The following is an 18,662-nucleotide window of genomic DNA, read 5'->3' on the forward strand; positions in this document are numbered from 1 at the left end:
ATAATTGACATTTATAGAGCACTTCATCCTAAAACATTAGACTATACATTCTTTTCGAGTATTCATGGAACATTCTCAAGGATAGACCATATATCGGGACATAAAAGCAGCCTCAACAAATTTAAGAAGATTGAAATCATACCAAGCATATTCTCTGACCACAGGGCTTTGAAATTAGATATCAACTGCGAAAAAAAAGTTCTTAGAAACATATAGCCTTCCAAGGCTGAACCATGAAGAACTGGAAAATCTAAACAGACTGATCACCAGTAACGAAATTGAATCAGTCATCCAAAACCTTCCCAAAAGCAAAAGTCCAGGACCAGATGGCTTCACTAGTGAATGCTACCAAACCTTCAAAGAGGATCTAATACTAATCCTGTTCAAACTCTTCCAAAAAACTGAAGAAGAGACAGTACTCCCTAACTCATTTTATGAGGCCAACATTACCCTGATACCAAAACCTGGTATTACAGCACAAAAAAAAGAAAACTACAGACCAATATCTCTGATGAACACAGATTCAAAAATCCTAAACTAAATTCTAGCAAATTGAATACAACAATGCATTAAAAAGATTATTCATCATGACCAAGTGGGGTTCATCCCCAGGGCACAAGGATGGTTCAACATCCGCAAATCCATCAATGTCATACATCACAAACAAAATAAAAGACAAAAATCATATGATTATATCAATTGATGCAGAAAAAACATTTGACAAGATAGAACATCCATTTGTGATTAAAACACTTAATGAAATAGGTGTAGAATGAAAATACCTTAACATAATAAAGGCCATCTATGACAAGCCCTCAGCTAATCTCATAATTAATGGTGAAAAACTGAAGCCCTTTGCTCTACGTTCAGGAACACGACAGGGCTGTCCCCTATCGCCTCCGCTTTTCAACATAGTGTTGGAAGTCCTTGCCAGAGCTATCAGGCAAGAGAAAGAAGTGAAAAGCATCCAAAATGGGAATGAAGAAGGTAAATTATCACTCTGTGCAGATGACATGATGCTATATATAGAAAACCCTAAAGACTCCACCAAAAAGCTATTAGAAACAATCAACGAATACAGTCAAGTTGCTGACTACAAAATCAACGTACAAAAGTCCATTGCATTCCTATATACTAACAATGAAATCTCAGAAAAAGAAATACAAAAAAACAATTCCCTTTGCAATTGCAGCAAAAAGAATAAAATACCTAGGAATAAACTTAACCAAAAATGTGAAGGACCTATATGCTAAAAACTGTAAGACATTTTTGAAAGAAATTGAAGAAGACACAAAGAGGTGGAAAGATATTCCATGCTCATGGATTGGAAGAATCAACATAGTTAAAACGGCCATATTACCCAAAACAATGTACAGATTTAATGCAATCCCCATCAAAATCCCAATGGCATTTTTAAAGAAATAGAACCAAAAATCATCAGATTTGTTTGGAACTCCTAAAGACCCCAAATAGCCAAAGCAATCTTAAGAAAAAAGAACAATACTGGAGGTATCGCACTCCCTGACTTTAGCTTGTACTACAGGGCTACAATAATCAAAACAGCATGGTATTGGCAGAAAAAGAGACACATAGACAATAGAATAGAATTGAGAACCCAGAAATAAAACCACATAAATATGGACAGATAAGTTTTGACAAAGAAGCTAAAAACATACAATGGAGGGAAGACAGCCTCTTCAATAAATGGTGCTGGGAGAACTGGATAGCCATGTGCAAAAGAATGAAACTGGACTGCTATCTGTCACCATGTACCAAAATTAATTCAAAATGGATCAAAGACTTAAGCATAAGACCTGACACAATAAACTGCATAGAAGAAAACATAGGTACTAAACTTATGGACCTTGGGTTCAAAGAGCATTTTATGAATTTGACTCCAAAGGCAATGGAAGTAAAAGCTAAAATAAACAAATGGGAGTACATGAAACTTAAAAGCTTCTGCACAGCAAAAGAAACCATCGACAAAATAAAGAGACAACAAACTGAATGGGAGAAGATTTTTGCAAACAGTGCCTCTGATAAGGGATTAATATCCAAAATATACAAGGAACTCATGAAACTCAACAGTTTCATGAGTTCCTTGTATATTTTGGATATTTTGGATACCTCCAGTATTGTTCTTTTTTCTTAAGATTGCTTTGGCTATTGGGGGTCTTTTGTGGTTCCAAACAAATCTGATGATTTTTGGTTCTATTTCTTTAAAAAATGCCATTGGGATTTTGATGGGGATTACATTAAATCTGTATATTGCTTCGGGTAGTATGGCCATTTTAACTATGTTGATTCTTCCAATCCATGAGCATGGAGTGTCTTTCCATCTCTTTGTGTCCTCTTCAATTTCTTTAAAAAATGTCTTATAGTTTTCAGCATATAGGTCCTTCACATCCTTGGTTAAGTTTATTCCTAGGTATTTTATTCTTTTTGCTGCAATTGCAAAGGGAATTGTTTTTTGTATTTCTTTTTCTGAGATTTCATTGTTAGTATATAGGAATGCAATGGACTTTTGTTCGTTGATTTTGTAGCCAGTAATTGAAAAATGGGCAGAGGACCTGAAGAGACATTTCTCCAAAGAAGACATACAAATGGCAAATAGACATATGAAAAAATGATTAACATCACTAATCATCAGAAATTGAAATAAAAACCACAATGAGATATCACCTCACCCCAGTCAGAATGGCTATCATCAACAAGACAAATAGTAACAAGTGTTTGAGAGGCTGTGGAGAAAAAGGAACACTTATACACTGTTGGTGGGAATGCAGATTGGTGCAGCCGTTATGAAAGGCAGTGTGGAGGTTCCTCAAAAACTTACGAATAGAATTACCATATGTCCCAGCAATCCCTCTCCTGGGTATCTACCCCAAAACTCTGAAAACATTTATACATAAAGACACATGTGCTTCAATGTTCATTGCAGCTTTGTTTACGGTGGCCAAGACATGGAAACAACCAAAATGTCCTTCGATAGATGAATGGATAAGGAAGTTGTGGTATATATACACAATGGAATACTATTCGGTGGTAAGAAAAGATGATATAGGAACATTCGTTACAACATGGATGGATCTTGAGAATATGATGCTAAGCAAAATAAGTCAGACAGAAAAAGCAGAGAACCATATGATTTCACTGATATGTGGTATATAAACCAAAAACAACAAAAGAACAAGACAAACAAATGAGAAAAAAAAAACTCATAGACACAGACAATAGTTTAGTGGTTACCAGAGGATAAAGGGGTTGGGTGGTGGGAGATGAGGGTAAGGGGATCAAATATATGGTGATGGAAGGAGAACTGACTCTGGGTGGTGAAGACACAATGGGATTTATAGATGATGTAATACAAAATTGTACACCTGAAATGTTGTAATTTCACTAACAATTGTCACCCCAATAAATTTAAATAAAATAAATAAATTTAAAAAATATTTATAAAATGACTGGCATGCATCTAGTGAAATTTTACTGAAAGTATGGCAGATACATATCTTTAATTCTCTCTTCTCAAATAGCAAATTCCATCTCTCCTGATCCAAGTATAGAAATAGTGGCAAAATTAACATGATATGCTTTGAGATGTGTAATATTGTCTATCCATCTAATGATGTTAAAGGGTGTTTATGAAAAACCAATTATCCTAATTACTCATTATATGAGCATGTGCTCAGAAGAAGGAAATAAATTTGAAATAGCTCATTTAGAACAGCACAGAGCTATACGTAATATTTTAAATGCCACGAATCTGGGGTATAGAAACAAGGTTATTCCAATACAAAATTGCCAATTTAAGTGGTTTGTGACATATAAATACAGCATGACTGTAATATAGCCTCCTTTAGTGCTTGGAGCTTTGATTACACTAATTTGGTGGGAGGCAAAGTATATGACTCCTAGAGTCATGACCTGTTACTGCTGTGACATTAGTGCTCTTATCAGAAAAAAAAAAAAACTATATATATATATATATATATATATATATATATTGAACTTCAAGTAACATCTAGAAATCATATGAGATGGTTGAAAGAACACAAAAGTACAAATGATCTACCTGAATTCTAGTTTCTGCGCTACCTACCAATGGGAGTTTCATGAAACCAATCTTTCTGGGACTTGGAAAAATGAGAAAGCTGAGCTGGGGGATTTCTCAGCTCATTTCCATGCCTAAAATTCTGGGACCCTGTAAGTGAGCATTGCAGGAGTTCAAAGAATACCAGTATGTTCTTTCTTTCCCTAACAAAATTATGAGAGCCAATTAGTAGCTTTTATCTAATTTAAGTTGTGTACAAAATTGGTCCTTCTTTTTATGTAGTAATTATCTGACTTTTCTGCATATGTTTTGAGATTTATGCCATGAGAAATTGTTGATAATTTATCTCTGAAAAAACTATGCTTTAGTATAAATTACTGTGAAAAGCAGAGTTCAGTGATATTGTACTTTCTTGGGGTTGATGGTATCAATGGCTGAAAATCGTTACCATACACTCACATCGTTTGTGATGTAAGTTTGCTGCACTTGTCTTGTGGTCCAGGCATGTTTCCCTCCTCTTTGTCTCTGGGCTGAGTCCTGTGAGTTGCTTTGATGAGGGGATGTTAGCAGATGTCCTGCTAGCAGAAGCTTGGAAAGGGCCTGTGCAGTTAAGTTTGCATTCTCTTATACTGCTGCCATCACTCTGAGAAGAATATGCCTGGGCTAGCTCACTGATTCAAGGTGGAGGATAAGGAACAACCTGGAACAGAGCCACCCCCACCTGAACCCAGCTTTGATCAGCTCACTCCGACTGAGCTTCAGACTTGTTAACTATACTACACTTGATCTTAGCCAAAAGGCCGAGAAGCGATAGACTTGTTAACTATAATAATAAATCATTTTTGTTTTAAGTCACTGAATTTTGGGGTACGTTGTGATACTACCTGATATACTTCTAAACAATTTTCATTGATAGAGAACTGTTCTGTTTGCAAACCTATCTATATTACCAAATACCCATCGAAATGCATAATTATATTTTTAATATGACATATTGATGAAGTTAATAGGATATTCTTTTTTTGTTGTTCTCCCAACGCATAAAACCAAAGAGACACAGTGATTTAGCAGTAGCATTGGTCAGTCTTACCTGTATGGAAACACTGCTGTAGGAGCCGCCAATGACCCCCGCAATGAGCAGTGGAATATTTTCTTGAATGGCGTAGGATCCGTCAGGACACATATACTCAGCTTCATCCACTTTAGTCAAAGATGCCCTGACAAATTCCAGTGATTGCTCTAATGCATACGTATCCCTAGAGCATGTATCCAAAATGTGAACACCCAACTTCACTCCTGGTAGCAAGTAATTGTCTTTGTTGATTTCATCAATAGCAAACAACATGGCTTCCAGGCGTTGGATCCCTCGGTCTTCATTGATTCTCCCACATTCTTCCGTTCCAGTGCCTTTTTCATTAATAGGAAATAGCCCCCCTAAAACGAGGTCACCTTCTATTTTAATCTCTCTCCTCATAAAGTTATGGTCCTCTAAAGAGAGTAAAAATCCCTTTGAAAACAAAGCTAAGGTAAGAACTTGGAGTCTTGTCAACATCTTCATGAATCCTCTTTCTCTAACTCTAGGAAATATCAATGGATGGAGCCAGTGTTGTCCGCTAGTCTTCCTCTCTCATTTCCAAACTGGTCTTTGGCCTGTCCTTCAAATAAGGAGGAACAGACTAGCAGAGCCTGTCACCAAATTCCTAGAGAGAAAAAAAAATTATAGGAGTAAAAATGAAAAAGAAAACAAGTGATTACATTGATGGGCCCCACTCAGACTTTTGATGGGATAATGACTCAAATTACCATTTGCTAAACACACTCTGCACTACTGCACCAGGCACGCTACCACAGTATTCTCACCCTTACAACCCACTGTGATGTCGATATTAGTGGTCCCTGCTCCGAGAAATGGACACTGACGACTAAAGAGGTAAAGTGACCTGACAAAGTGTACTTAGAATGTTGGTAGTGTTCAGACTCTGGTTTTTCTAATACCAAGTTCAGTACCCTCTCTACTGAGTCACTTGCTGAGCAATTGGTAGGGTAACAACTTGGTAATGTGCCTTTATCCCCCTTCTTTTAGGTACCTTTATAACCAATCCCTTTTTATCCATTCTTGCCTTTCCATTTGGAAGCAAAACAAAACACAATTGTGATTCTGTCGCCATTTCTGCCTTCCTACCACCACATCCTTGTCTTCCCCTCACAGGTGACCTCTTCCAAAGAATTGTCTGCAGCATTGTCCTCACTTCTCATTTCAGATGCTCTTAGCCCACTGCCACCAAGATCCTGCCTCCACTGCTCTAACAAAATGGCTTGGGGAAAAGCTACTACTGATCTACTAGCTTCTAAATTCAATATATCCAGGGTAGTCCTCAAGATTTAATTGAAATCTTGACTGTTTTATACTGATTGCAACTTTCTAGGTTTCTGTTCGCATGCTTTACTTTTGACTGAAGCTCAAATTCCATTGTTGCACACTCCCCACCCCTGCCCCATTCCTGGGCTAGCTCATCCAGGCTCACAGTTTTACTACCACTTAAATGACTCCTAGGTTAACTGCCTGCTTAACAGCTCCATCCCACACATCCCTCTGTCACGTCAAGGTCTATATGTCCTAAGTTCTCCCTTATCTCTGTGAATAGATCTTCTCCGTACTCAGGTTCTCATACCTGAAACCTACATGCTAGAACCCTTCTCATTTCACCCTCTCCTATTTTCTTTCAATTAGCCACTAAGTTCTGTAGAGTCTACCTGCTTCATATCTCTCAAATCTGTCTCTTCTCTTCTATCCCCACTGTGCCAGGCTCTTACTATCTCTAACAGGACGTAGCAGTAGATTTCTAGAGAGCTGCTGCCAACATCCAAAGCACCTTTCTGTGAATTAGAAAAAGATAACCTTCCTCAAGTATAAAACTTTAAGTGTTATTATTGTATAACCTTTACAGTATAGATAATGGGGAACATGCTGGTGGCTGCCTCTTCCAGCCAATCAGCAACTCCTGATGTGGCCTCCACATTTACAGTGCAGTGAGCACTAATGCTAGGGTTTGCACAGTAGATTGTTACTTAGGAGTTCCATAAATTGAACTTGTTTTTACATCATAGGCTAGAAAATATGCAACTTTTAGGAATCAGGCAAAGCCCCACTGGGAGGATCATGATTTTGACAGAAGGCTAGGGTCTTTCCAGGGATCTTTCCAAAACCCTGGTGTGGAACAGCCTGGTTGCATGCACACAAACCAATGGACTGCTCTACTCCTTGTCACCAGCTCCCTGGTCAGCACATTCATTCTGCTTACTTATCCCCTTTCCTCCTAGGTGAGGTGAGCTGCTATAACATTCAGAGTTAAGTGAGAGAAGTGGTGAGAGGGGCTCCTGGAGCACTCTCCTGACAGGGTACAATTCCATCCCCGTGTGTGTGGTTAAGTGTGCCTGTCTGCTCTCCTGCTTTTGTGCATAATTGTGTATTGGTGGGGTTGTATGAAAGAGGGGGGTCTCCTGGCTGCTCATCAACTCAATCAGGATGCCTGAAAGCCACACCACCTCCACCTGTGTGCTCTCAGATAAGTTAGCAAATGTTAACAATCTGAATAGTGTCCTCTGTCTAATGTATAATCTTAGTTGCTACTCAGAGTGGCCCATCTTTTGCCAATCTATTTTGACTTTCCCTTCCTCTAGGTTACACAGTTGACTTCTTCATGCTTCATGATCTTGTCCCTGGCTAGCTTTCAAGTCTTACTATTTACCATGCCAATCAACTTCATCCCACTTCTGCCTTCATACCTTGTGCTTCAGCCCTATTGAACTATGTTCACTTTAGTGGATGCCAGGATGTTCATGACCTCTTGATTCTGCTTCCATTTTTCCCTTGGCCAGGAATGCCCATCTACACCCATTTATCTGGTAACATCTACTTATCACTTAAGACTCAGTAGTCACTACCAGGAAAGGTCAAGAATTCTTTGCAATCTTCCTTCTCTAGTGAAATTTTTTACTTCTTGCTTTATATTCCTGCTGTAGCTAGTTCAAGAAGTGTTTGTCATTCCTATTACAATTTATATTTGTTTCCTGTCTGCTCATTGGGAATAAATGAAGCGGCATAGCATACAGAATCTTTAAGGTTTGAAGAAAGAAACAAAACTTAACAACAACAACAAAAAGGGACAGGAATGAGTCCAGTGTTCAACATTTTTGACATTTCTCCTTTCTCGTGTTAGCAGTGCCCTTTAAAACCCAGCTTTCCACATGCTTTCTGTTCCTTTTGCATGGAGCAAGTAACGGCTTGTTTTCTTGAGACACGCAAGTCCTTTGGGTTTTGTTTTGTTTATTTATTTAGGTGTGAATCTTGGCAATGATGGCAGCAGTCACTGGAATGCTCAGTGTTAACCCAGAGCTTCTCTGGCAGATCTGCCGCAAAGCTAATAATAATAGTAATTTTAAAAGTTGATACCGTAGTAGAATTTTTTTGTTTCATATCAATTTCTGGTCTCTCTTTGATCTTTAGGTACACTTAATTTCCTTCGAAGCAAAATTGCCATTGAAGGCAAAAGACACTGTGATCATTATCATTAATGATAAAGAAGCAGAAATTTCTCTATAAAATAATTGTTTTATGTGCCTAATAAAAAAGAACAGTTAATTCAAAGAAGGTCATCAGCACAGTTTTACCATTACCTATGAAAAAATGTAGGTATCTGTTAAATATGAATTTCGACTACACAAAGAATAAAGATGACCTTGTAGTTTATGGAAAAGTTCATTCTCTCTTTGGAACATGCTCTTAGTACAAGAAAGCTTTCAAAATGAAACACCATATTACACTAAAGTAATAGTATCTATCAATCTATGTATTTCACAAGTAGGGGCTGTGTTTTATTCATCTCTGTGTTTTCAGGGCCTGGCATAGTGTCTGCAATCCAGGAGATATTCAACAAATGTTTCCTGAAGCCATGACATTTATATTTGCAAATGACTCTTTGCAATTTTATTTGTGGCACAGGAAATGAGAGTTCAAATAGAGAAATGGATTGTTTTATTTCATTACCTACCTAATCTTCTCAAGTGCTCTTACCCTATTATGCTCTTTCAGGATAGGACTGACAACAGGTAGGACTATAGGAATAACTATACATCCAGGAGAAAATGCTGCCTTTGTTTTTGGAAGTTGCAGCGGAGGTGGGTCCCTGTAAAGCAAGGAGAGATGTGTCCCCAAGTTGACCTACGTTTATTTTTTTAAGTTTTCAGTCAGGAGAATACTAAATTAGGCACACGCATATTATGCTATTTAAAAGCTTTGGAGATCCATTCACTCATCAAATATTTATGGAATACTTAGTATGTGTGTGCTAGGCCACGAACTGGATACCCAATTGGAAACAAATGAATATTATCCCTGCTGTCAACATTCGAAACGCTTAGATATTTTTATGCAGAGTGATGGATAAGTACTCATCTGTTTCTACCAACTGTCCATATTGTTTGTGAAAATCTTAAAAATAAGTATACTGTGGGTTTTCTTTAACATGGCAATTATTATGAAGTGCTTGACTCAAAAAGCAACCCATTATGTCTTACGTGTATGATATACCTTTAGAAATTAGATATACAGATCTTAAAAACAACTTATTATGTAAAATATAACAACAACAATATTATGTAAAATATGTTTCCGTTAAGTCCTCTGACAGAGCCTCTTTAAGTAATATTTAATGTAGTATTAGAGAATTACAAATTAAAAACCAATTAGAGTAATGTTTAAATACACTGTCTTAATATTTTCTAATTTACCGTTTCTTTAAAGCAGAATTTATAATGATTAAAACTGTAAGGCCATGTATAATTTAAAAATACTTAGCATTACTTAAAATGAAGCCCTAAGAAACTGGGGGAAAAACAATGGAAAATTAAAATTTAACATTGAAAAATAGACAAACATGCTTAATTCAATGCAACTGTTTATCTCTGTGTACCAGCTTATCGGATTGTGGGAAAGGGCACCAACTACTTCTTTTCTGGTTCCTTTCATTATAAATCCGCTAGCAACACATTCCCCAGATAAACAGGCCCCCTACTGCAACCACATTCATATGCAGCTGGAGAATTGCAGCTCTGCAGTTGAAGTTCTCCATTCAGGGATTATGAGTGATGTGCCAACTATAAACAAGCATGTGTAGCCCTCTCCGCAGGCTACCTGCTCACCAATGTTTTATTAATCCAAGCATTAATGGAATCTCAGAGGTTTGCTATGAATATAACCCCTAGAATAATATGTGGGCAGGAAGCTTTTCTATACTTTGCATATGCTAATATGTATTTTCCTTCATCTCTTGACTTTGCCCAGGGACTTGGTGTCAGAAATGAAATCCAGTTTGACTCAATGAATAAGTAGTTTGTCCAAGAGAGATATAATGCCAGCAACAATGCTCACTCTTTCCTGCAGATAAACCTTTAAGTTGCTGAAGGGTGTCTGAGTGTTCAAAGCCTGCACACCTAACTGATCTGGAGAAAACTTAGGGTTAAAGCTAGTATATACAATTTGATTATAAATTTTTCATTTCTCAGAATTATAAGCAACAGAAGACATGACGTTTTTTCCTTAGACTGCCATTTTCAAATGGGTAAATAGAGACTGTAGCTCTGTTGGCATTTTTAATAGCAGGATGTATCATTGCAGTTCTAATTCCTGTACTCTTGCTCGGGAAATTATTTTGAGTAGCTGATTTCAAATCCAATCATTTTAATCAGATCTAGCTTAAAATTTCTACTCCTTCGTAGCCGTCTACATTCTTCCAGCTGTAAAGGGGTCTCTTCATTTGCTGAATTCCCATGTAGGTTGTTTTATGTTTATCATGATGATCATATTTTACTTTATACTTATTTGCATAATTTTTTGAAAATTTAAACTTAATAGTAAAAAATGAAAATGGTTCTTTCTTCCCCATTAGAGTGTAAGCTACTGGATAGGAAGACAATTGTATTTTCCTTAGACATTGATGTGTTTTTCCACAGTGCCTCACCTATAGTTGTCAAATGTGAGTGAAATTTTGAAATCCAAATAGCAGGTAAGTTTTTCAGAGATTAGTCACGAGATTGGAAAAATAGTTTGAAAATTCTGTTAGAGAATGAAGAAGATCACTGAAAAGACCCACATGATTATGGGTCTTTTATTCCATATGATGTTTATTCCATATGATGTTATAGTAAATTTATTTCATATGATGTTATAGTAAGTCAGGATTCAACTTTGACACTAGAGAAATTCAGCCCAAATAACTCTGACCTTTCCTTTGACTATGAATTGAAGATTTTAAAGGAAAAATTAAAAAGTAAAACTGGAAACGTTGAGAGCAATTAGAAATTAGAAATTAGAAAGGTTAGGATACACATTATTGGTCTGAGAAGGAATGGAAAGCAACACACCAAATAACAGGTTAAGTTCCTTGAAAACATAAATGGCAAGGCAGAAAAGAGGAGGCCAGGCTTCTGTTTAAGGTTTCAAGCTAGGGAGGAGAGCTATGCTTGAAGAAGTTTGAAATCCCACAATGTATATATAAATGTATATATACAACTTCAAATAACCGAAATATTACTTTGAGTGGTGGGAATGAATTAACCAGACCCTTTCTGATGAGCATGTTTTATTCGTAGAGAAGATAAAAGAAGCCCAAGAACCATAAGTGACTTCATTGAAGATGAATACATGGCTTATTTGGATGATGAAGCCAGAAAGGGATGTTGATAATGACAAAAGGAGAAATGCTTAATTCACTAGTTGGCCTTGGACCCCCTCCCACCTCCACAAAGTCATATCTCCTATTTCCTTTTTCTTATGAAGTTAGAGGAAAGTATTTTTATAAGGTAGGAAAACAGATTTACAATTCTGCTGAGCTTTGGTCCTTAAGGTAATTGCTAGTAATTTACTTTCAATCAATAATATTAACTTGGTTGGATCATTCAATATAGAATATATGAAAGACGTATTCACCTCTCTTCAAAGTGTATCTTTATTTTTCTAAATGCCAAAGTTCACAGTATTTTCGTGTGTGTGTGTGTGTGTGTGTGTGTTGCCATCTCAGCTGTTTTTTCACCCTCGAGTTTCCTAACCTCATTACAAAGCCTTGGAACTGGAGTCTCCCCAAACTCCCTGCAGTCTACCTTTGTCTCTTTCCTCTTAGAAGCTGCCAAGTCTAATAGAAGTTACAAGATTGTCAGCATGAACAGAGAGTACAGAAACTGGGATTGTCAAAAACTTTCCCTCTTGCTCTGGAAAAAATGGTACTGGGGAAGAAATGGAGTAATACTGTTCACAGGAGAACATTTTTACCTGTTGGCAATATGATCCATTAAGTGACTATTATTAATAATGTCCTGTGTGTACACAATGCTTTCTCTTGAATAATGTCAAAGTGTTTTGCACAATGAATTAAGTCTTACTGCCTTCTGGTGAGAAAGAACTACATTATACTAGGGTTGCCAACAAAATGTATACACATGATTTGTATTCATCTTTTGTTATCAGGGTATATTGAGTATTACAATTTTAATACAGTTTTTCCTTTCTTAAAATTGTATACATTTTTTTGGCACCCTCTGTATATTGCTGAAAAGAGAGAGAGAGAGAGAGAGAGAGAGAGAGAGAGAGAGAGAGAGAGAGAGAGAAACACAAATTGTTCAAAGTAGTAGTGAGAACTAAATATAGAATTAGGATTTAAGAAGACTTTTATCATTATTACCCAATCAAGTCTTACAAAAAAGAACACATATCATACATGTTTCCACAAAAATATCCCCATCGCTCCAGTTTTCCTCAGCATGTAAATTGTAAAATGTTTGAAATATCACCATCTTTGCCTAATGCTAAATAAAGTCTTCAGAATATCTCTAGCCAGCCTCTGCTTCTGCCCATGTTATAGGAACTAGTATTGTACTTGCCCTTCTTCTAAAAATAGCTATAAAACTGGACAAAATTGAAAAGGCAAACTATTGTCCTTGAGAGAGAAAAAAAAGAAAAACGTAAGGGAGGCCTCATGATTACACTATGAATTCCCCCCACTTTTCTGCCATGAGGCAGTGGCAATCTGCTTGATCTCAATAGGCAGAAATTAGAGTTCTTGGGTTCTGAAGTGGGTGCAATTTGTGGGGCAGAGAGCTGCATGGAAATGATGAGCATGAAGGTTAGCCTGGATTTTCCCTTGTAGTTGACTGACTAACATGAATGTATAAGTTTTCTGAAAACCCTAGCACAATTGTCTATTGGGAAAAAACACATATGTTTATAAGGCAAAGGGAATCCATTCCTGGCTTGATACATATATAGTTTGTGACACACATGACTAACCAGAGTGTGATGTGTCCCTGGCCACAGTGATTGGTTCTGGGATTATTGTCAACCAGGGTTAATTTTGGAACAAGTTTTAGAACTAACAGGAGAAAAGTATCCTCCTTCTGTTAGAGTGCCTTAGAAAAATGGATGTAAGCCTAGAGCTGTTGGCATTCTCTTACCACCATAGGCAAGAATCTTTCTGAGATGCAGAGCCGAGAAACAGAGAAATAGTGAGACCTGACAATAGTATATATGCTAGTTAATTCAGCTAAAATTTCCCAGGCATCTGAGATAATAAAGTCCTCTTTTTGCCTAAGTCAGTTTGAAATCTGTTTTTTGTCACTTGCCACTAAATGATTCCTGAGTAGAATCTCTCCTCTTTTCCCATCTCTTTTCCTTAAAGATACTGAAATTTATTGAGCACCTGCTCTGTGCCAGAAACTGTGATGAATGTTTTACATAGATTGTTTTATTTAATGCTGTAACATCCCTCCTACCCCGTTATTGCCTTTCACACGTGCCTGATCCTGTCCTGAATCTCAGATGGCTCCAGGACTCCTGGGGGTTCCCATCCTATTTATGATGATTTTTCCTAGAAATGCAACTATCCCAAAGTCATTCCTTCCTTCATACCCTTATCAGAATTCCCGTTTTCTCAATTCTCTTACTATACTTATCAAAAATAAAATCATCTGTTATATTAAGCCATCTGTTTTTAGCACATTAATACAAATTAATTTATCACACATTTATGAGTGGTCGGATTTTTAAATGGGCCAAAACATTAGCTTAAGAAGAAGGAAACATTTTTGATCATGACATTTTAGACACCTCAGTGTACAGACAATGAACTATCAGGGACTAATTGATATTCTCCAAGTGATAGCACTATGAACGAACCCCATACTCAAATGGAAACTATTTGTATATATGAGATACTGTGAGACTGTGGGCTTAGAGTAATTGCCATTAAATAGACAATTAAATGACATTGATAAGTTATCTCCATCTCTTCTGGTCACTGACATGACTTTAAACCATTTTTTTTCAGTTCTGTTTTGTTAAAAATTGGGGCCAGAGGTAAATTATTGGTGTACTCCAGTTGGCTGGTATGAGCTCTCAAGAGCCATTTATACTAATTTCTTCCCAAGTCTGTTTAGGAACGTCATGTTGATAGCTTCAAATTGGCCACAGAGGGAGTATTTATATTTCAGAAATCAGCAAGCATTAATAATCAATCCCCTCACAACTCCTGAACACCTTGTTGTTAAACACTGACCAGCACACCACTGATGGTAAATTTAACAGTGTGGTCTTAATAATCCATTCCTAGAGAATCACACTGGAAGAGCCTGGGAAAGCAATATAACATAGTGCTTTAGGCCACCGTTTTTCTAATTGCAGATCACACACTATTCGTGGGTCATGAATTGTATTGAATTAATGAACTGTAATGAGCAACTTAAAAGGAAATAGAAATGTTTACAATATAATAGAAAATATGAAAACTCTGATCTAAGGCCTGTAGTAAGGGTGAATATTACTTTCTAAAACTTTTTGTTGGGATGTATTTTTGTGTGTATGAGTGTATGTTTTGGGTTATAGTATAAAACAGTTTCTTAATGAATTGTGGTAAAAACAATTTTTTGAAAGTCACTGTTTTATAATGTGGACTCTTTGTTCAAAGAAATGTTTGAATTTACTTCATGACCTTAGCACAATGCCACCTCTTTGTGCCTCATTTCACCTATATGTAAAATGGAGAAAACATTAGTACCTATTTCATGTGGTCGGTTTCAGTATTAAATGCTATAATTAATGTACAGCATTGGCTCAATAACTGTTAGCCACTATTCAAATTCTAGGTAGTGAGGATAATTTTCAGTGACTCCATTGAAATTGGAGGGTATTCTGAACTCTCCTTATAACCACCTATAGTCCAAAGCGACTGTTCCAGGGTTGGAAAACTTGAACTACCTCATCTTTATTTACGCATTTAGTGAACAGAATGGCCTGGTACTAATTCTCCAGCATCCTGCCTTTGTCCTGGCTGATTTTTAGGAACTATGTGATCTTGGGGAATTGCTCACTGTCTGAATGATACAAGGTGGGGCCTAACCTCTAAGGTGTCCAGTAAATTTTGGTGTTTATGGGTTCTAAGGACCATAAAATGCCAGAAGATGGACAGTGATCACTCAAGAAAAAGATGCAAGGTGCCCACAGCAAATTGATTTATTCTGTTTCTCCAGAAAAATATGTTTTCATCCTTGCTCCATTGATTCTCTCCTGTCATACTGAGTTTTATTAGGAGAGGTTTGGGCACCTCTTGTTCTGAGTCATTCTGAACTAGGACATTAACTGACTCCTTTGCCAAGAACAAAATATTTTCTAAGATGCCGCCAGCCAAATTGTCTTCATTTTTATTATCCCAAGGCATTAGGGGCCTCAGCTACAGAGGTTTTGGGCCCTTGTGGCTGTAACAGTTATTAGTTTTTAAATTCCGTAGGAACTACTGTACCTGTGCCAGCAAGTCTGGGCTGCCTCTGCCCTCTTATCCAGTTACTGCGTGCGTTTCTGGGAGAATTGATCTCTGCGTCTTAGTCCACATCCACATGTGGGAAGCGCCTAACATACGAATACAGCTGTAACTTGAGGCATAGATTTTCAACTAACAAGACTAGCATGTCTTGTATATAGCTTGAACCTTTAAACTGGTTCTGACTTTATGTTTTAAAAAGACCAAGACTGACACAAAACCCTCGTATAACACACCCTCGAGGTATGCTTTCCTTTTTTTGTGTGACACCCAAGTTATCAGCATGAAATTATGGCACTCCAATATTACACAAAGGCCTGTTTCTCCAGGCAATAAAGGGAAGAGTGTGAGGTACAAACAGAGTGCATACTGTATGAAGTTGCTTATATAAAAGCCCAAACCAAGGAAAATTCATCTATGGTATTGGAAGTCAGGATGGATTTCACTCTTGGAGATGTGGAAAGCTAGTGACTGGAAGGAAGCATGAGGTACTTCCTAATATCCTGCTTATTGATCTGGATTCCTGTTTCATGGGCGGGGGGAATTTCAGTTTGTGAAAATTCATCAAGTTGCACAATTATGATATATGTATTTTTCTGTATGTATATCATACTTCAGTGAACATTTAACATGAAAAAAAAACAGGCTAAAGTAAAAAAGAATAGCTAGTGTGGCTGTGTATTTTTTAAAATGGTTTTATATGACAAATTGGCCACAGGGGTATTGACATAAACTTGCAAGTGTGGGCTTATTGAAGACACAAACCCTGATGAGAGAATCCCTTAATGCCTGGAGAGAGGCCCTTGTGTAAAATGAGGTGCCTTACGTCGTTGTCAGGGAGTGCTGGCCATGCAGAGACCTCCTTGTCATTATAATAGGAAGTCAGCCACTTTGTTTTCCTTGCTGTATCTAAGCAGAAACCAGGAATCGGAGTGTAAATAAATACACCAGTCACGCATACAGTCTGACAATCAGTATCTGCGACCTAACAGCTCAGGCTGGATGGGATTAGAAAGGTGCAAAGTGAGCTCCAATCGAAGGAGCTGAACTTCAGGCCCATTCTGAAGTGAGGCAATTGCTGCTTTCACAGTTTGAGTTCTGTAAAATGCATGAAATTAATCTTTTGGCTTTCTTATGTTCGTGTTCAAGAAATTTTGTTCGATAATTTTTAAAAAATCACTTATTGTATCTATTATGTGCCAGGCCCTCTGGTAGGATCTAAGGGTATAAGGATGGATGTGATAGCATTTCCTGCTAAATACCATTTAAAAAAAATGTTTCTTGGGGCTGTTAACCATAACTAAATAAGAAGTGTAACCCAAGTTTATTTGGCAGAGCACTCCAATGTGACAAACCTGATGAAGTCCAAAAAAACTCCTCCCTCACTGTGGTAATTGTTTGCTTCTACCATGCAGGTTGGGGTAGACCACTATTTCAAGGCAGAATGGACAAACCATTATGGCAGAGTCCCAAGGGCTGCAGGTACCACTGCTCTTTCCAGATGTGGTTAATCTTTGAGTGCTACCATTCTACCCTCTGGGATGCCTGGTGCCATTTCAGATAACTGGGAAACTGATGCCCACAGATGGACCCAAGATCAAAACATCAGTAGGTCGCAGTCCTCAGAATATATCTCAGGCATCAGCTTCTATTATCGTCCTTATGCTGCGTATTTCATGTTACAACAGACTCTCATATTTAAAAAGGTCACAAATCCATTGTCTAGAAAGTTGATTTGAATTAACCTTCCTATTGCAATCTTTCAGGTACACATTTTTTCTCTATGCTTAAGCTTTCGTCAAATCCTGGTTGTTGTTTTGATCACAGTGCTCCAAATTTGGCTTTCTTTTCTCTGTTCCTACCATTAGATAACATCAGTCTTTTATCGACCTTTGTTTCTGACTGAAGTAGCCTTCTTCTATTTGGACTTTGTATACCTTTCTTCCATTCACTTCCATCTACTCAAGATAAGATACTGCTCTAAACTTGTATTCTTTATCTGTAGTCACTCAAACAGATTCAAATATCTCTTGTTACTCTAAATTTAGTCTTACCCTCACCAGTTTCCATCGCTTTACCCATTCACTTGTTTTCTCTTCTCTTTTACGGGCTATTTTTTTTTTTTTAGGCTCCTAGAAAACACAAAGATAACACTATATGCTTTCCCTTTTAATTCTCAACTCAGTATATTTTTCTAAGTCTGAACAAGTTAATTCTTTGGTTAGCTTATGGGACTAGTAAGGTCTACACCGTTTGACTTATCCAAGTTGTATTATTCTAGAGAACATTCGTGTTACATGTTTGACTATAGTCTGTATTGCAAAAACATGTCATTGGTCGTAAAGGGAACTGTGGTACACATACCTGACAAGCTTTGCACAAACCAGTTATCATAACTGAGCTTGTGAGCACCAGCAGATCTATGTAGGTTAGTATGATCTTTGCTTGTGGTGGATAATGTGTTGCCAGGCAACACATAGCAGATATGCAAAACATATTTGCTGACTAAATAGATATTTTCTCCTTTGTTTTATACTTTGCAGTAAATCCTAGTTTTGTTTTTCACTAGTTCCTTTATTCCTAAATGAAAAAAACATAATTAACATTTTTGAATTCACATGCAAGTTGGTTTACAAGTACTCACTCCTCCCAGGATTTCTGTTGTAAAAAGATGAGTAGAACTGGCTTAGGGGCAAACTTAAGTACTACTTGCCTAGGACTCTTCAGTTACTGAGTAATGGAGCAGA

General features: G+C 37.2%; 1 protein-coding gene across 1 annotated transcript in view; it reads right to left on the bottom strand.

Annotated features, from left to right (window-relative positions):
- GRM3 (glutamate metabotropic receptor 3) overlaps positions 1 to 18,662 on the bottom strand; it is a 229,898-nt gene that overhangs the window by 95,053 nt on the left and 116,183 nt on the right. Inside the window, exon 2 of the mRNA XM_081079463.1 lies at positions 5,145 to 5,754. Within this exon, the coding sequence (XP_080935589.1) occupies positions 5,145 to 5,612 (468 nt within the window). The 5' untranslated portion in view covers positions 5,613 to 5,754. The remainder of the gene's footprint in view (positions 1 to 5,144; positions 5,755 to 18,662) is intronic.

This window comes from Rhinolophus hipposideros (assembly GCF_964194185.1).
Source record: "Rhinolophus hipposideros genome assembly, chromosome: 18".
NCBI lineage: Eukaryota > Metazoa > Chordata > Mammalia > Chiroptera > Rhinolophidae > Rhinolophus > Rhinolophus hipposideros.